At 56.0% G+C, this 18,985-nt stretch overlaps 1 protein-coding gene across 1 annotated transcript in view; it reads left to right on the top strand.

Annotated features, from left to right (window-relative positions):
- Window positions 1-15,648, top strand: part of LOC140404571 (paired immunoglobulin-like type 2 receptor alpha) — a 60,129-nt gene extending 44,481 nt beyond the window's left edge. The window contains exons 3-4 of the mRNA XM_072493173.1: window positions 12,797-12,988; window positions 14,460-15,648. Coding sequence (XP_072349274.1) covers window positions 12,797-12,988; window positions 14,460-14,518 — 251 coding nt within the window. The 3' untranslated portion in view covers window positions 14,519-15,648. The remainder of the gene's footprint in view (window positions 1-12,796; window positions 12,989-14,459) is intronic.
- The last annotated feature ends 3,337 nt before the right edge of the window (window positions 15,649-18,985 follow it).

The raw sequence follows: 18,985 nt of genomic DNA on the forward strand, positions 1-18,985 counted from the left end.
CCCCCCCCCACTGACACTCCCCCCCCCACACTGACACTCCCCCCCCCACACTGACACTCCCGTCTCCCCCACACTGACACTCCCGTCTCCCCCACACTGACACTCCCCCCCCCCCCACACTGACACTCCCCCCCCCCACACTGACACTCCCCCCCCCACACTGACACTCCCGTCACCCCCACACTTACACTCCCGTCACCCCCACACTGACACTCCCGTCTCCCCCACACTGACACTCCCGTCACCCCCACACTGACACTCCCGTCTCCCCCACACTGACACTCCCGTCACCCCCACACTGACACTCCCCCCCCACTGACACTCCCCCCCCGCCACTGACACTCCCCCCCCGCACTGACACTCCCGCCCCCCCACACTGACACGCCCTCTCCCCCACACTGACACTCCCCCCCCCACACAGACACTCCCCCCCCCCACACTGACACTCCCCCCCCCACACAGACACTCCCCTCTCCCCCACACTGAGACCCCTGTCACCCCAACACTGACACTCCCGTCACCCCCACACTGACACTCCCGTCTCCCCCACACTGACACTCCCGTCACCCACACTGACACTCCCGTCTCCCCCACACTGACACTCCCATTCTCCCCCACACTGACACTCCCGTCACCCCCACACTGACACTCCCGTAACCCCCCCACTGACACTCCCATTCTCCCCCACACTGACACTCCCATTCTCCCCCACACTGACACTCCAGTCACCCCCACACTGACACTCCAGTCACCCCCACACTGACAGTCCCGTCACCCCCACACTGACACTCCCGTCTCCCACACACTGACACTCCCATTCTCCCCCACACTGACACTCCAGTCACCCCCACACTGACACTCCAGTCACCCCCACACTGACACTCCCGTCTCCCCCACACTGACACTCCCCTCTCCCCCACACTGACACTCCCGTCTCCCCCACACTGACACTCCCGTCACACCCACACTGACACTCCCGTCTCCCCCACACTGACACTCCCGTCACCCCCACACTGACACTCCCCCCCCACTGACACTCCCCCCCCGCCACTGACACTCCCCCCCCACACTGACACTCCCGCCCCCCCACACTGACACGCCCTCTCCCCCACACTGACACTCCCCCCCCCACACAGACACTCCCCCCCCCACACTGACACTCCCCCCCCCACACAGACACTCCCCTCTCCCCCACACTGAGACCCCTGTCACCCCAACACTGACACTCCCGTCACCCCCACACTGACACTCCCGTCTCCCCCACACTGACACTCCCGTCACCCACACTGACACTCCCGTCTCCCCCACACTGACACTCCCATTCTCCCCCACACTGACACTCCCGTCACCCCCACACTGACACTCCCGTAACCCCCCCACTGACACTCCCATTCTCCCCCACACTGACACTCCCATTCTCCCCCACACTGACACTCCAGTCACCCCCACACTGACACTCCAGTCACCCCCACACTGACACTCCCGTCACCCCCACACTGACACTCCCGTCTCCCACACACTGACACTCCCATTCTCCCCCACACTGACACTCCAGTCACCCCCACACTGACACTCCAGTCACCCCCACACTGACACTCCCGTCTCCCCCACACTGACACTCCCCTCTCCCCCACACTGACACTCCCGTCTCCCCCACACTGACACTCCCGTCACACCCACACTGACACTCCCGTCTCCCCCACACTGACACTCCCATTCTCCCCCACACTGACACTCCCGTCTCCCCCACACTGACACTCCCGTCACACCCACACTGACACTCCCGTCTCCCCCACACTGACACTCCCGTCACCCCCACACTGACACTCCCGTCTCCCCCACACTGACACTCCCGTCTCCCCCACACTGACACTCCCGTCACCCCCACACTGACACTCCCGTCTCCCCCACACTGACACTCCCGTCTCCCCCACACTGACACTGCCCCCCCACCCCCACACTGACACTCCCGTCACCCCCACACTGACACTCCCGTCACCCCCTGTAGAGGGTGCCATCTCTGCTACTCCACTACTGGGCCGATATCTGGGGTTTGAGTATCTGTGCGTGTCTCTCTCCAGCTGGCACTGAAACTTCAGAGGCCAGGGGATGCCGCTCTGGGACACCTCCACTGAAGAGAGCACTGAATCAAGGCTGCCGTTTATCCCTAACCGGAAGCCTGAGGCTTATATCACACAGATATCCAGACCCCTACCAATGCCCAGGTGATTCTCTCTCTTGCCGGTGGTGCAACACCCACCCGGTTCCTACTTCGCTGGAGTAGCTTTCCCAAGAGAGAGAATAGGACACTGCTGTTTATTACCTAACTAGCAGCCTGTCCTGAGTGAATCGCTCAAGATGACCCTAGATTCTTGAACCCGGAATTAAGGTGAGGAATATTTTAACAATGACTTGGTCAGAGATCGCTGGTGAGAGATTGAAGAATTTAAACGACTCCAATTATCAGCAAATCAAGGTTTATTGCAAAACCCAGGTCAAAATCATCAAACAGAAGAAATTATAATAAAATCTTAAACTCTAACACAAACTAAGTCTATTCAGAAAGTACTATAACGGACACAACGAAAAATCTTATTGTTACACAGTTTTAGCAATGACACAGAACACAAATCAAGTCCCCTTCCCCAAAGCCTCAACCACTATCAAAGTCAAGGGAGTTTCGCAAGCTGCTGCAGGGTACTTACGGTCACAGGCTGCAGAGGTCAAGTCAAAGGTGGAGAGGTCGAGCCAAGAGACCCTCAATCGAAACACAGCCCCTTTTATATTGTTTTACCTGGCTTTTTCCTGTGTTCGGCCAGCCCCTTTTGCATTGAATCCATAAGGTTTAAAGTTCCCGCTGGTCCTGCCCCCTTTGAGCCGGTCAGACCTGTCGAGATGGGAGTACCTCCCCTAGGTCCGCCTCCAGTCTGCTTTTTTTGAGATAACGAGGTTGAGCTCCCTTGAAGATTTTCAAAGTCTTCCATCTGCTCCGGAGATGCTGCTATGTTGATGGGGTGTTGATTGGATTCTGCTCTGGTGGAGGCAAAGTCATTTACATCTGCATGGGGCTATGACCATCCCATTGTCCTGCTTGCAGGCAGGCCCCTTACAGCATTACCATGCCCCTTTGTCTGTGTTTTAATCTTATCTCGTTGTCTGGCTCCTTCTTCCTTGTAGCTCCTAGGGGGGGGTTTGTAAATACCTATGCCCCTACTCAGCTCAGCGGATCAAGCCTGCTGGGAAATCTGGTTACGTTCTCTTGGCTGAAAAGTCAGTTTACAGTCTCTGGGTTTTATCCTTGGGCAGTCCAAAAAGGCCGAATTGCCCGAAAACCTTACAGATGCCCCTTCGATACGTCCCTACCTGCTTGGACCGTATCGACACAGGTGAAGGGCAATCATTTCCTTTTGTGTGGACCGTAGGCCCCCCCTCAACAACATGCGAAACTACAAGTCCCAAGACAGTTCCCTTAATCTAGGCTACCCCTGATTTCAATGAAAGGGAAAGACAAGACCATACTTAATTCAAACACACAGTAACATACACACATTTCACCGGAACCCCAAACGTAAGGGTCCCTGTACATATATCACAATCAAGTACACATTTCACCGGAACCCCAAACGTAAGGGTCCCTGTACATATATCACAATCAAGTAACTGAAACCCGCGAATCCATACAACTATTTACATTTGAATCTCTTTATTTCACGAAGGATCCTCTTTTCTGGGCTGCACTGGGCTTCTTCCCGTTGAAGGCTCTTCATTTTTCCTCCGTCGTCGATACCTGCAGCTGAGAGGTTTAGTCCAACTGAGGCGACAGCATAATGTACCCCCTTGTACAACATTTTCTTTGTGGGGCCAAACACTAAACCATTCTCAGGCCCCCCTGGTGGTGATCGGACAGTTGTGAGGGTCGATCGGTTGGGCTGTGGGCAGGGGTCGCTTTACCTGAACCAGCAGTTCGGTAGCTTCTACAGTCATCCCTTCCCTGGGCGTTACACATCCCTCCCCACTGCGGTCAATTTATCCCGTTCCCTGGGTTCTGCCACCACCTTACAAAAGTGATTAATGCCCCTTGTGGACATGCCTTGGTAGATCCCCATAAACACGAATAAATGCCCTGGTCAGAAGTCCACCACTTATCCCAGCAAACGGTGATCCTACCCGGTGACCCCGTGATGGTCCGGTAGGTGTTGTCCAGGCGTTCCCAGTCCGAGGACCGATCCCTCATGTCCAGCCTCAGCTTCCTGGGCCACCACCATCTCCCCAAAGGAACGTCCCCCTCACAGGTTAAACACACCCGCCTGCCCTCAGTCACCCTAACCCGGTCAGTCGAAGGACTCTTCTGTCTCGCCTCTGCGGAGTTCTCCCGGTCCCACCGTCGCCAAGATCATCAGCAAGCTCCACATCGTCGGGTGCCCCATCTGTAAAACAGACAAAACACATCCTTGCCTCTACAGCCCTACCTACCTTAAAGTGCATGGGTTCTATCCAGCGGCAGCAGCAGCTTCCGCTTTGAAGTTGTGAAATCAACATGAAATTGCCGCAGCCTGTCTGTGATTCTGTGTCCACAGCCCGGCTCCCCCAGGGTCCTAGTGCCTGCTGCTATTCGGCGGCAGCAGCAGCTCCCGCTTTGAAGTTGCCGCAGCCTGTCTGTGGTTCTGTGTCCACAGCCCGGTTCCACCAGGGTCCTAGTGCCTGCTGCTTCATCATTCTACCATTGCACTAGGCGCTTCTGTGATCCCACGATCCTAAATAATCCACACACCACTACACACTAATTAGAACTAGGAGGGGGAAAATGATATATACAATGCCACCCGTCTCCGGGTGGCCAAATTAAAACTGTGCCCCGCTAAACTGGGGCTGTTCACCTGTTTGGTCCAACGGCTCGGGCCAGACCGTCCCCTCCCGGGGGTTCGGGCTGCCCCTTGCCTCTCCTTTCCCAACAGGGTTCGGGGATCCCTCAGCGTTCCCTTCTACTCGGGCCCCCTTACTGCGGGACCGGGTTCTAGGGAGGTGTGATGGGGACCATCTTACCGGGGGCTTGGAGACCCGATTGCTCCTTCGTCCCCTGACTGGTTCCCAAGCCCAAGGTGATACCTCCACTTCCTCCGCCTCCTTGGCCTCTATACTAAGGCAGGCCACCTGACCCACAGGTAATGGCTTGGGAATCGTTACTGTCCCTGGGCTGGGTGCTTGCAGCACTGTCGTTTTCTTTGGGACTGCCCCTTCGGGACAGCACCTTGTCACCGGTTGTGTGACCGTGGAGTCAGGGACCTCCCCCACCGTCGTTAGTTCTGCGGGGGGTTTCTCCACTACCACCCCCAGTCTTCCCCCCACCTTGCTCTTTCTTGCCCTTATGGGGTGGAACAATTTAAATTGACTGATGTGGCGTTCGCATGGGTCCCACCTTAAGGGAATTAAACTGCAAATAGCCGCTGAGGCAGCCTCCAGAATGGGACCCTGCACCTGGACCGGACCAGGGTCTGGGGCTAGAACTACCCCTGCGCTCCCTTTTTCCTGAGGCTGCTCCCTGGGTAGTCATACGGGTTCTTGTGGTGTGGGTGCGGGCAGGCCCTGGCCCGTTGCCATTGCCACCTGTCCTGAGCCTTGCAAAAGGGCTAAAATTTTACTTATCTCGATGGTTCCCGGGGCAGCTGCTCCTACCGCCGGGGTCTGACTCTCTACTGCGGGAGCCCTCTCCTGCTTGCTAGGGTTTTTACATTCACTCTTGAAATGCCCGGCCTTCCCACACCCGTAGCATACCGGTTTCTTGTCGGAGGTCCGGGAGCCCTCATGCTTCCACTCGCTCTTAGGGGGTGCTGGTGTGATTCCATGCACCTGACCCTTATGGGGCTTTTCCTCTCTCCTCTCCCCGTTGCGATATGCAAGGGTGAGTTTTCTAAGGACCTCTGCCTCATTAAGGTCCGGACTCTGCGGGTCGAACCAGTGTTCGGCCTTTGCCCTAACGTGAGGGAGACAGTTAGCTACGAGGGTCTTCAGCCAGTGGGCTGTTCTCTCATCTAAATTCTGCCTATCCGCGGGAGTCCCACACGCCTCCACATAGACAGTCCACAGCCTGTCTGCGAACATATTTGGCGATTCCCCTAGCTGCTGCTTGGTTTCCCCCACCCTCATGAAGGGGCTACCCAGATTCATGCCCATTGCCTCCAGAACAGCAGTCCGTGCTGCCACCCATGTGTCAGGTCGTCCCCCATTCCCGGAGGTCACTGCCCTGCATAGTTGGGGATCTAGGGTCATCAGGAGCATCCTTATTTGCTCCCCCTCGTCGCATTCATTAATGCTGGCTGCCTGCTCCACCTCCATAAAATGAAGCGACGGATCCCCTTTTGGAGTTAGCCTGGGAACGTGGGCCACCTACCCCTGAGCGCGGATGCCCCATGAGGAATGATAATGTCGCCCTCAACCAGTTCCCTATTCGCCAGCCCCGCCGGGGGACCATACCTTCTCTGTCTGACAGGGCACATCTGCCCTACCTGGGGTTCCTGCTCCTCCTCCCCACTGTCCAGCTCTCCTGCCCCGTTGGGTAGCCCCCCTGTCCCCGGGCTAGCTACCCATATAGGAGACGCCGCTATCTGGGGATACACCACTGACCCCCCTTGGACCTGCCCCTGACCGGGCGGTCCGAACCCTACCTGCTGACCCGGCCCCATCACCGGCATCCCAGGCAGCGGTCTGTCCCCATCCCATGGGGACCCACATACAAAACCAGGCGGACACGCCTCCAGCTGGGGGTACCCTGCCGACCCCCCTTGGATTTGCCCCTGAACGTGCAGTCCGTTCCCCGCCTGCCGACCCGGACACGATCCCGGTGCCTCAGGAGGCGGTCTATTCCCCATGGCCTGTGGGGAATCATCCGCTGCGAGGAGCACCTTGCCCCTTGGGAACCCCCCGGACCTACCAGGTGTACCTGTCCCCTGACCTTGGACAAGGCCTCCTCCAACTCCGTTATTCGTGCCTGGCACGGCCCATGGGCACAGTCCCCTACTTCCTCGCGAGCCACTCGGTACGCTGCCTGGATGTCCCGGAGCTTCCCCTCCAGCTTCCTACACTGCTCTGTACTCCGAGCATTGAGATAGAACCGGAACCATCCGGATAAATCATCTGAAACAAAGTGATCAGAATCGGTATTTCTGTCGTGTGGAGTCAACAGGAGATTATTCCGAGAAGTGGCAAAGCCTCGTTGGGACAGAGCTCATTGTACGAGGTAAACATTCCTCTCAATCTCTGCATTTCTCTCTCGAACTATTTTACTCTCCCTTTTTCCAGTTCACACATTGAAGTTCAGCAATGCCTCATTGTTAAAACTATTTATTTCAAATGGTCTCACACCCAACCCTCCCTTTCTCAGTAATCCCCCCCCCCCACTGACACTCCCCCCCCACTGACACTCCCCCCCCCACTGACACCCCCCCCCACTGACACCCCCCCCCCACTGACACCCCCCCCCACTGACACCCCCCCCCACTGACACCCCCCCCACTGACACTCCCCCCCCACTGACACCCCCCCCACTGACACTCCCCCCCCACACTGACACTGCCCCGCCCCACACTGACACTCCCCCCCCCCACTGACACTCCCCCCCCCACTGACACTCCCCCCCCACACTGACACTGCCCCCCCCCCACACTGACACTCCCCCCCCCACTGACACTCCCCCCCCCCACTGACACTCCCCCCCCGCCACTGACACTCCCCCCCCCACACTGACACTCCCGTCTCCCCCACACTGACACTCCCGTCTCCCCCACACTGACACTCCCCCCCCACTGACACTCCCCCCCCCCACTGACACTCCCCCCCCCACACTGACACTCCCCCCCCCACACTGACACTCCCGTCTCCCCCACACTGACACTCCCGTCTCCCCCACACTGACACTCCCCCCCCCCCACACTGACACTCCCCCCCCCACTGACACTCCCCCCCCCACACTGACACTCCCCCCCCCACACTGACACTCCCGTCTCCCCCACACTGACACTCCCGTCTCCCCCACACTGACACTCCCCCCCCCACACTGACACTCCCCCCCCCCACACTGACACTCCCCCCCCCACACTGACACTCCCCCCCCCACACTGACACTCCCGTCTCCCCCACACTGACACTCCCGTCTCCCCCACACTGACACTCCCCCCCCCCACACTGACACTCCCCCCCCCCACACTGACACTCCCCCCCCCCACACTGACACTCCCGTCACCCCCACACTTACACTCCCGTCACCCCCACACTGACACTCCCGTCTCCCCCACACTGACACTCCCGTCACCCCCACACTGACACTCCCGTCTCCCCCACACTGACACTCCCGTCACCCCCACACTGACACTCCCCCCCCCCACTGACACTCCCCCCCCGCCACTGACACTCCCCCCCCACACTGACACTCCCGCCCCCCCACACTGACACGCCCTCTCCCCCACACTGACACTCCCCCCCCCACACAGACACACCCCCCCCCCACACTGACACTCACCCCCCCACACAGACACTCCCCTCTCCCCCACACTGAGACCCCTGTCACCCCAACACTGACACTCCCGTCACCCCCACACTGACACTCCCGTCTCCCCCACACTGACACTCCCGTCACCCACACTGACACTCCCGTCTCCCCCACACTGACACTCCCATTCTCCCCCACACTGACACTCCCGTCACCCCCACACTGACACTCCCGTCACCCCCACACTGACACTCCCATTCTCCCCCACACTGACACTCCCATTCTCCCCCACACTGACACTCCCATTCTCCCCCACACTGACACTCCAGTCACCCCCACACTGACACTCCCGTCACCCCCACACTGACACTCCCGTCTCCCACACACTGACACTCCCATTCTCCCCCACACTGACACTCCAGTCACCCCCACACTGAAACTCCAGTCACCCCCACACTGACACTCCCGTCTCCCCCACACTGACACTCCCCTCTCCCCCACACTGACACTCCCGTCTCCCCCACACTGACACTCCCGTCACACCCACACTGACACTCCCGTCTCCCCCACACTGACACTCCCATTCTCCCCCACACTGACACTCCCGTCTCCCCCACACTGACACTCCCGTCACACCCACACTGACACTCCCGTCTCCCCCACACTGACACTCCCGTCACCCCCACACTGACACTCCCGTCTCCCCCACACTGACACTCCCGTCTCCCCCACACTGACACTCCCGTCACCCCCACACTGACACTCCCGTCTCCCCCACACTGACACTCCCGTCTCCCCCACACTGACACTGCCCCCCCACCCCCACACTGACACTCCCGTCTCCCCCACACTGACACTCCCGTCACACCCACACTGACACTCCCGTCTCCCCCACACTGACACTCCCGTCACCCCCACACTGACACTCCCGTCTCCCCCACACTGACACTCCCGTCTCCCCCACACTGACACTCCCGTCACCCCCACACTGACACTCCCGTCTCCCCCACACTGACACTCCCGTCTCCTCCACACTGACACTGCCCCCCCACCCCCACACTGACACTCCCGTCACCCCCACACTGACACTCCCGTCACCCCCTGTAGAGGGTGCCATCTCTGCTACTCCACTACTGGGCCGATATCTGGGATTTGAGTATCTGTGCGTGTCTCTCTCCAGCTGGCACTGAAACTTCAGAGGCCAGGGGATGCCGCACTGGGACACCTCCACGGGAGAGAGCACTGAATCAAGCCTGCCGTTTATCCCTAACCGGAAGCCTGAGGCTTATATCACACAGATATCCAGACCCCCACCAATGCCCAGGTGATTCTCTCTCTTGCCGGTGGTGCAACACCCACCCGGTTCCTACTTCGCTGGAGTAGCTTTCCCAAGAGAGAGAATAGGACACTGCTGTTTATTACCTAACCAGCAGCCTGTCCTGAGTGAATCGCTCAAGATGACCCTAGATTCTTGAACCCGGAATTAAGGTGAGGAATATTTTAACAATGACTTGGTCAGAGATCGCTGGTGAGAGATTGAAGAATTTAAACGACTCCAATTATCAGCAAATCAAGGTTTATTGCAAAACCCAGGTCAAAATCATCAAACAGAAGAAATTATAATAAAATCTTAAACTCTAACACAAACTAAGTCTATTCAGAAAGTACTATAACGGACACAACGAAAAATCTTATTGTTACACAGTTTTAGCAATGACACAGAACACAAATCAAGTCCCCTTCCCCAAAGCCTCAACCACTATCAAAGTCAAGGGAGTTTCGCAAGCTGCTGCAGGGTACTTACGGTCACAGGCTGCAGAGGTCAAGTCAAAGGTGGAGAGGTCGAGCCAAGAGACCCTCAATCGAAACACAGCCCCTTTTATATTGTTTTACCTGGCTTTTTCCTGTGTTCGGCCAGCCCCTTTTGCATTGAATCCATAAGGTTTAAAGTTCCCGCTGGTCCTGCCCCCTTTGAGCCGGTCAGACCTGTCGAGATGGGAGTACCTCCCCTAGGTCCGCCTCCAGTCTGCTTTTTTTGAGATAACGAGGTTGAGCTCCCTTGAAGATTTTCAAAGTCTTCCATCTGCTCTGGAGATCGCTGCTATGTTGATGGGGTGTTGATTGGATTCTGCTCTGGTGGAGGCAAAGTCATTTACATCTGCATGGGGCTATGACCATCCCATTGTCCTGCTTGCAGGCAGGCCCCCTGTGTATTACCATGCCCCTTTGTCTGTGTTTTAATCTTATCTCGTTGTCTGGCTCCTTCTTCCTTGTAGCTCCTAGGGGGGGGTTTGTAAATACCTATGCCCCTACTCAGCTCAGCGGATCAAGCCTGCTGGGAAATCTGGTTACGTTCTCTTGGCTGAAAAGTCAGTTTACAGTCTCTGGGTTTTATCCTTGGGCAGTCCAAAAAGGCCGAATTGCCCGAAAACCTTACACCCCTCACTGACACTCCCGTCACCCCCACACTGACACTCCCGTCTCCCCCACACTGACACTCCCGTCACCCCCACACTGACACTCCCGTCTCCCACACACTGACACTCCCCCCCCCACACAGACACTCCCGTCACCCCCACACTGACACTCCCGCCTCCCCCACACTGACACTCCCGTCTCCCCCACACTGACACTCCCGTCTCCCCCACACTGACACTCCCGTCTCCCCCACACTGACACTCCCGTCTCCCACACACTGACACTCCCCCCCCCCCACACTGACACTCCCGTCTCCCCCACACTGACACTCCCCCCCCCCACACTGACACTCCCGTCTCCCCCACACTGACACTCCCGTCTCCCCCACACGGACACTCCCGTCTCCCCCACACTGACACTCCCCGCCCCCCCCACACTGACACTCCCGTCTCCCCCACATTGACACTCCCGTCACCCCCACACTGACACTCCCGTCACCCCCACACTGACACTCCCGTCTCCCCCACATTGACACTCCCGTCACCCCCACACTGACCCGTCACCCCCACACTGACACTCCCGTCTCCCCCACACTGACACTCCCGTCACCCCCCCCCACACTGACACTCCCGCCTCCCCCACACTGACACTCCCGTCTCCCCCACACTGACACTCCCGTCACCCCCCACACTGACACTCCCGTCACCCCCACACTGACACTCCCGTCACCCCCACACAGACACTCCCGTCACCCCCACACTGACACTCCCGTCTCCCCCACACTGACACTCCCGTCACCCCCCACATTGACACTCCCGTAACCCCCACACTGACCCGTCACCCCCACACTGACACTCCCGTCACCCCCACACTGACACTCCCGTCACCCCCACACTGACCCGTCACCCCCACACTGACACTCCCGTCTCCCCCACACTGACACTCCCCTCTCCCCCACACTGACACTCCCGTCACCCACACACTGACACTCCCGTCTCCCCCACACTGACACTCCCGTCTCCCCCACACTGACACTCCCGCCCCCCACACTGACACTCCCGTCACCCCCACACTGACACTCCCGTCTCCCCCACACTGACACTCCCGTCACCCCCACACTGACACTCCCGTCTCCCCCACACTGACACTCCCATCTCCCCCACACTGACACTCCCGTCTCCCCCACACTGACACTGCCCCCCCACCCCCACACTGACACTCCCGTCACCCCCACACTGACACTCCTGTCTCCCCCACACTGACACTCCCGTCTCCCCCACACTGACACTCCCGTCTCCCCCACACTGACACTCCCGTCTCCCCCACACTGACACTCCCGTCTCCCCCACACTGACAGTCCCGTCTCCCCCACACTGACACTCCCGTCACCCCCCACACTGACACTCCCGTCACCCCCACGCTGACACTCCCGTCACCCCCACACTGACACTCCCGTCTCCCCCACACTGACACTCCCGTCTCCCCCACACTGACACTCCCCTCTCCCCCACACTGACACTCCCGTCTCCCCCACACTGACACTCCCGTCTCCCCCACACTGACACTCCCGTCACCCCCACACTGACCCGTCTCCCCCACACTGACACTCCCGTCACCCCCACACTGACCCGTCACCCCCACACTGACACTGTCCCTTTGTACTGCCCCATGGCACTACCCTTTCACAGCCGTCCGGCACTGCCAACCTGCAGGATGGTCTTTGGGGAATGGCTCTTCCTCCCACCCCCACACCGGCTCCACCGCCGCCCACCCCATTCCCCCTTAAAAATGGGGAAACTCCACCCTGAGTCCATTTCCCGTGTTTGTCGCTCCGCTCCCGGTTTTGTTCCGTGTTCCTGTTTCCGCATCATTGCCGTGGATTCCTGTGTTTCACAGCTCGGAGACCACCGTCCACAACAGCCCAGTTAATCTCCTCAGTCACGGCAGCATCATCGCGGGACGGGGCGGCTCGGGGAGAGACACTGGAACCGGGAGAGATCCTCATCATCCGGTCCTCTTTCGCTCTCGCCATTCTGGCCATCGTCTGGCTGATTGGAATCTATCTGATGAAGACGCAGCAAGTTACGGGTAATCTGCGACCGCTGACGGCCTCCATCTTTCCTGTTATATACATAAACTAACGTCTTTTTACAAAGCGAGTCAGGGTCCCTGGGCCAAACCCATGCCCCTCGCAGTGTCCAATCGGAGTCTCCGTATGACAGCGTCCCGGATGTCATTCCAACCTCGGTTCAAACAGGGACAAAAGAGCTGAACCCCAGAGGTGAGGGCGCGTCACTGCGCTTGACGTCAAGGCAGCATTTGACCGAGTGAGGCATCAAGGAGCCCCGGGAAAGTTGGGTCAATGGGAATCGGGGCCGGGGGGGGGGGGGGGGTGGGGGGAATCTCCCCAACTGGTCGGAGTCAGTCCCAGCCCACAGGAAGGTGCTTGTGTCTCCCGCTCCCAGACCCTCTGTGCAGGAGTCCCTCAGGGTAGAGCCCGTGGTTAATTCACCTTCAGCTGCTTCAGCAGTGACCTTCTCTCCAACGTGAGATCAGACGTGGGGATGGTCGCCGATGGGCGCACAATGGTCAGCACCATTTGCGACTCCTCAGATACTGATGCCCAATGGCATCGGCATGTTGCAAAACCCTGAGCACATTCAGGCTTGGGCTGGCAAGTGGCAAATAATGTTCCGCACAAGTGTCAGGCAATCACCATCTCTAATAAATCCGAGACTAACCATCTTCCCTTAACATTCAACGGCCTGTCCATGGCTAAATCCGCCCGCTATTAATGCCCTGGGTGTTCCCATTGACCAGAATCTAATCTGAACCAGTCACAGTAACAATGTGGCTACAGGGGCAGGTCAGAGGCTGGGAATCCTGCGGAGAGTAACCCACCTCCTGTCTCCCCAAAGCCCGTCCACCATCTACAAGGCACAAGTCAGGAGTGTGAGGGAATACTCTCCACTTGCCTGGATGAGCGCAGCTCCAACAACACTCAAGAAGCTCAACACCATCCAGGACAAAGCAGCCCCGCTTGATTGGCTCCCCTCCCACAAACATTCACTCCCTCCCCCACCGACGCACAGCGGCAGCCGTGTGTACCGTCTACAAGATGCACGGCACAAAGTCACCGAGGCTCCTTCGAAAGAGGTTTTGAGACGAGAGTGTTTGACTATCAGCCAAGATAAGCGCAGCAGGTGTGTGGGAACCCCGCCCCCTACGTGTTCCCCTCCAAGTCACTCACTATCCTGACTGGGAAATATATCAGCCTTCACAGTCGCTGGGCCAAAATGCTGCAACTCCCTCCCTAACAGCACAGTGGGTGTACCTACACCACATGCACCGCAGTGGCTCAAAAAGGCTGGTCATGCACCTTTCGCAGGTCAATATGGGATGGCCAATAAATATAGGCCGGGCCAGCGATGGTCACAGGACATGAGTGAAAGTTGTAACAATTGAGTGTCCATCCCTCCGAAGTATTGGAATTCCTGGTTGCTGCCCAGTTCGGTTGACTTGGGGTTTTCCTCCTTTAATTCTGTATCGTCAATTTCAGATTCTCCCGATCAAAGGGTCAGGGAAGAGACCCAAAGAGAGACAAGTGGATCAAAGTGAAGTTACCGTGACTGATGGAAACTGTCGTATATCCTGGTGAACTGGGCTCGACAAAACCACAGGACCACATTATCACACAGCGGAACCACATTGTCAACAGCTAGACTTTCCTCACGCAGCAGCTGCCTTTTCCCTTTGAAGTAGACACTGTAGACTGTTTGCTCCAGCACAGAATTTGCACAGATTTGGTCAACATTCTGGAACTCACTCCCTCACAGCTCCGAGGGTGTACCTCCAACACATGGACTGCAACTCACCACCATCGTCTTAGGGATGGGCAATGCAGGCCTCGCCAGTGATGCCCACATCCCGAGAAAGAATATAAAGTCAGGCCCCGTTCGCTCAGTAAATAAACTCTATTTGCTGCACGCTTCTGTGGTCAAATAGCCTGTTTGCTGGGCCCCACGGTGGCGCAGTGGTTAGCACTGCTGCCTCACAGCGCCGAGGACCCGGGTTTGATCCCGGCCCTGGGTCACAGTCCGTGTGGAGTTTGCACATTCTCCCCGTGTCTGCGTGGGTCTTACCCCCACAACCCAAAGGTGTGCAGCATAGGTGAATTGACCACGCTAAAAAAGCCCTCTAATTAGAATTTATTTTTTTAATATCCTGTTTTCTGTTCAATAAAGTCCCGGCCCAGGCTCAGATATTCTCCTGAATCAGGGCCCCTTATTCGACTGCGCCACCCCGCCCCCTTCAATCATTCATGATACTTTGCCCTTTCCATGTTCACCAGCCAATTCACCAACCAATCCCAATGTTGGCCCTCTGCCTTGACACCAGCTACAGCAGGAAGAGGGACTGCCGCTGGTGTTAAATCAGAGGCTCAGTGAGATTCTTCAGGACAATTAGTCACCAGAGCAATCACTCGGTTCCAGGCGAGTGGCTGCAATGAGATTGTCGCATTTACAAATCAATTCATCTCCTAAAACGATCACGCCCACCCACGGCAACTAGCTGCCAACGCTATGAGAAGCATACACCGCGTAGTTCATTAATGCTCAGAGTGGCAACGATACCAATGCCGTGTTAGTTAGAACTCGCCCTTCTGGTGATGCCGCCATGGCAGAGTGCCAATGTTATTGTAACGGCAATGTGTGATATCATTCAATATAGTTATTTTGTGCAAAGTGTGTAATCGTATTCTGTTTTATCCGCAATCTCATGGGGTAGAAAGATCAAATGAGTGCTGAGCGACAAAATGGAATCATTGAACAACGTGGACCTTCATTGTCAGTGAGAAGTGTTGGAGCCCTCAGGGGTCTCTGTGCGGCAAAACTCCTCAAGAGACCAGACCCCAAATTTCGAATGTTTCACAACTGTATCTGCGTTTTCTCGATCAGCAAGTCTGAAGTCTCTGCTGTTTCTCACCACAACATAGTTCCAATATCTGATGTGCATCATATTATCACAATATTTCAACCATTCGAAAACCTAATAAAAATATGAAGATAGAGCGGGGTAATAGGTAAGTTCAGAAACAGACAAGATCAAAGTCAATGGAAAATCATATGCAGCGTCAAACAGGTCACTGATTAACTCCACATTCCTGTCCAGGCAATTTCACCCACAAATCCTGCTCCGTAAAGTTCTTTAGCAAAAGTATAATTGGAACTCCAACCGTGATTCCATCCTCGATTCACAACATAATTATGGATGAGAAAGCCCATCAAGCCCAGCCCGTCTCATCCATCAAAATGACACATGACCAGATGTATTAGGAACAGGAGCAGGCCATTCAGCCCCTCGAGCCTGCTGTGCCTTTTGATAACTTTTCCCACATTGTACCAGTGAGTACAATTCGAAAGTGCTTCACTGACTTTGAAGTGAGTTGGGTCGTGGCAAAAGGTTCCTCTTCCCCTTTTACGTTAATGGCGCTCTCCCCCACCAATCAGGCAACTACCTGCAGCTCAGGAAATCCGTACATTGAATCGTTACTCTGACATGTTCAGAGAAAGTTGTGATACAGTCCAAAATCTGAGTACGGACTTAATTCAAGAATTGGATTGTTTCCCTTTCCGCCCCCCCCCCCCCCCCCCCCCCCCCCCGGTGCTGTCATCGATACTGTCCAGGATTCTCAGTTGGGGAGACAAAGTGTTCCCACCGGGAGTGAATATCGTGTGATTCATGATTCCATTGGGGGCAATATTCCTTCCACGACTCAGGACATGCAATTTTACCCGCTCTCTGCCCGTGTGAATTTGAAGCAATTTCCAGCCCAGCGGGCGGGTAACCGCTGGGGCTGGAATTAGCGAGAAAGAGTCTGACAAGCGCGATAGCATAGTGGTTAGCACGGCGGCTCCACAGCTCCAGGGTCCCAGGTTCGAATCCCTGCTTGGGTCGCTGTCTGTGCGGAGTCTTCACGTTCTCCCCGTGTGTGCGTGGGTTTCCTCCGGGTGCTCCGGTTTCCTCCCACAGTCCAAAGATGTGCAGGTTAGGTGGATTGGCCGTAATAAATTGCCATTAGTGTCCAAAAAGGTTAAGTGTGGTTATGGGGATGAAGGGGATAGGGTGGCGGCGTGGGGCTTAAGCAGGGTGCTCTTTCCAAGGGCCGGTACAGACACGATGAGTTGAATGGCCTCCTTCTGCACTGTAAATTCTATGATTCTATAAGCTGGAGCTAGTTGTAAGCGCTCCACTCACCGCACACTCACTGCAGCAACCAAGATGGATTAGAGAGGACCTGGCCAGCGATTTCGGGAGTCTGAGGTGGAGCCCCAGCTCCATGTCAGTGAGGAGAGGAGGGACGCCCTCTTCGCCAGGGTGGGCCGCGGGCTCAAGCCCACCCTCCTGAACAGCGCCTGGGAGGAGGCGGCAGAGGCCGTCAGTGCTGCCAGCCTCACCAGGAGGAGACAGCTGCTGACCCTGAGGGGGTGGAGGGGTCACGGGTGCGGCCTCTGCCCTGACAGGGGCGGAGAACCAGGAAGGGTTCCGAAGGCCGCAGGGCCGGTGTCCTCTGGGTGGGGTGAGCTCTGCTGACTCCCTGCTTCCTCTACAGTGGGGCAGCGCTTCTGAGGACTGCCAACACCTGGTGGGCTCCTGATTGAGGTTGCCCACGCCCATCCCCTGGCTGATACCGCTGGGGACCTGAGGGTGTCCAGAGAGGGTGCCTGAGTGGGCCGTCGCACCACCAGAGGCCCTCTGAGCATTTACGGGACACAGCGAGCAGTCGGCAATATTGAATTGGAGGACGTTGCTCCCCATCGGATTCGGGGCAACGAGAGTTTAGAGACAGAGGCGGAGTGGAGAGAGGTGGTGGTGAGTTAGAGTTGGGTGTCGTTAATGTCGGTGTGAAAATTAACGCAGCGTTTTTGGTTGATCCGGCCCAGAGGCAGCGAGTAGATGAGAAATTGGGGAGGGGGTTCAACAGTCGGTCCTTGGAAAGGTATTGGTGAGTTTAGAAGCCAGGCATTTCTAATATCACTAATATAGGTAAAAGATAGCTGTTTAAGCATAAATATTAAGCCCCAGTTTTAAATACCCATTTAAAATTAGAATTTCAGCACCCATAATTTCAGGTCATGACAAAACACACAGCTTCAACAGAGGCACAAAAAGGCCTGACACATGCATAAACCAATTGGATATGAAGACAACATTTTCACTAAGATATTTTCAAAGAAATTAAGAAATGAGCTGTACCAGTAATCAGATCAAGGACGAAGCAGGCACCATAGCAACATGAAGACACCATTGTTCACAATGCAGATAACAGCTAAGTCAGCAGAAGACCAGTTTAAGCTGGTAAAGATAATAGCACAGAATCGCAGTCCATAACATGCACAAGTATTCAAACATGAAACAATTAAAACTAATGTTGCAGATTGAAGATGGACGGCTTGCCGTCAAATCAAATGTGTTTGAGTGTAACCCAAACCAATTAGGACTATATTGGGGTGTGATGAGATGACTTGAGACAGATATGAAAGAGTAAAACTGAAAAAGTTTCGCCCCACCATTTTGGAGTGCTTTGGAGTGTTTTAGTGTGTTCCTGTATGTGTGTTACGGAGCGTGTTTTAGTTTTTGTGTTTTAGTTACGTTGGAGTTTAGTTTTAGTTTAGTCCTATCTCTCTCTCTTTTTCAATTTTAATTTTCAGACCTTGACCTTTTAAATGACTTTCGAGCTGTTTGCCGAAGCAAGAAGATAATTTCTTTGATTCTTTGAAAGCTTCAAATTGTCTACGAATTGCCTTGTAAATGACTTTCAAGTTGTAATCAATAGAAGACAAATAAAACAATTCCTATTGGCACCTGAGAAGTTTTAACTTAAATTTCTACTGAGTTCCAGTTATCGCAAAGTGCTGCTGGTAACCGACTGGTAGGAATACTGTAAATTCCTTCAACTTGGCATCGTCCAATATTAAAAATCTAACACTGAGGGACCAAGAGGAGAAACCATTGCGAGTGATTCTCCGGCTCCAGTTAGAGAGAAGAGTGAGGGAGGGGTGGTTTCTGTCGCGGAGAGGGAGG

The sequence above is a fragment of the Scyliorhinus torazame genome, chromosome 31, assembly GCF_047496885.1.
Source record: "Scyliorhinus torazame isolate Kashiwa2021f chromosome 31, sScyTor2.1, whole genome shotgun sequence".
Lineage (NCBI taxonomy): Eukaryota > Metazoa > Chordata > Chondrichthyes > Carcharhiniformes > Scyliorhinidae > Scyliorhinus > Scyliorhinus torazame.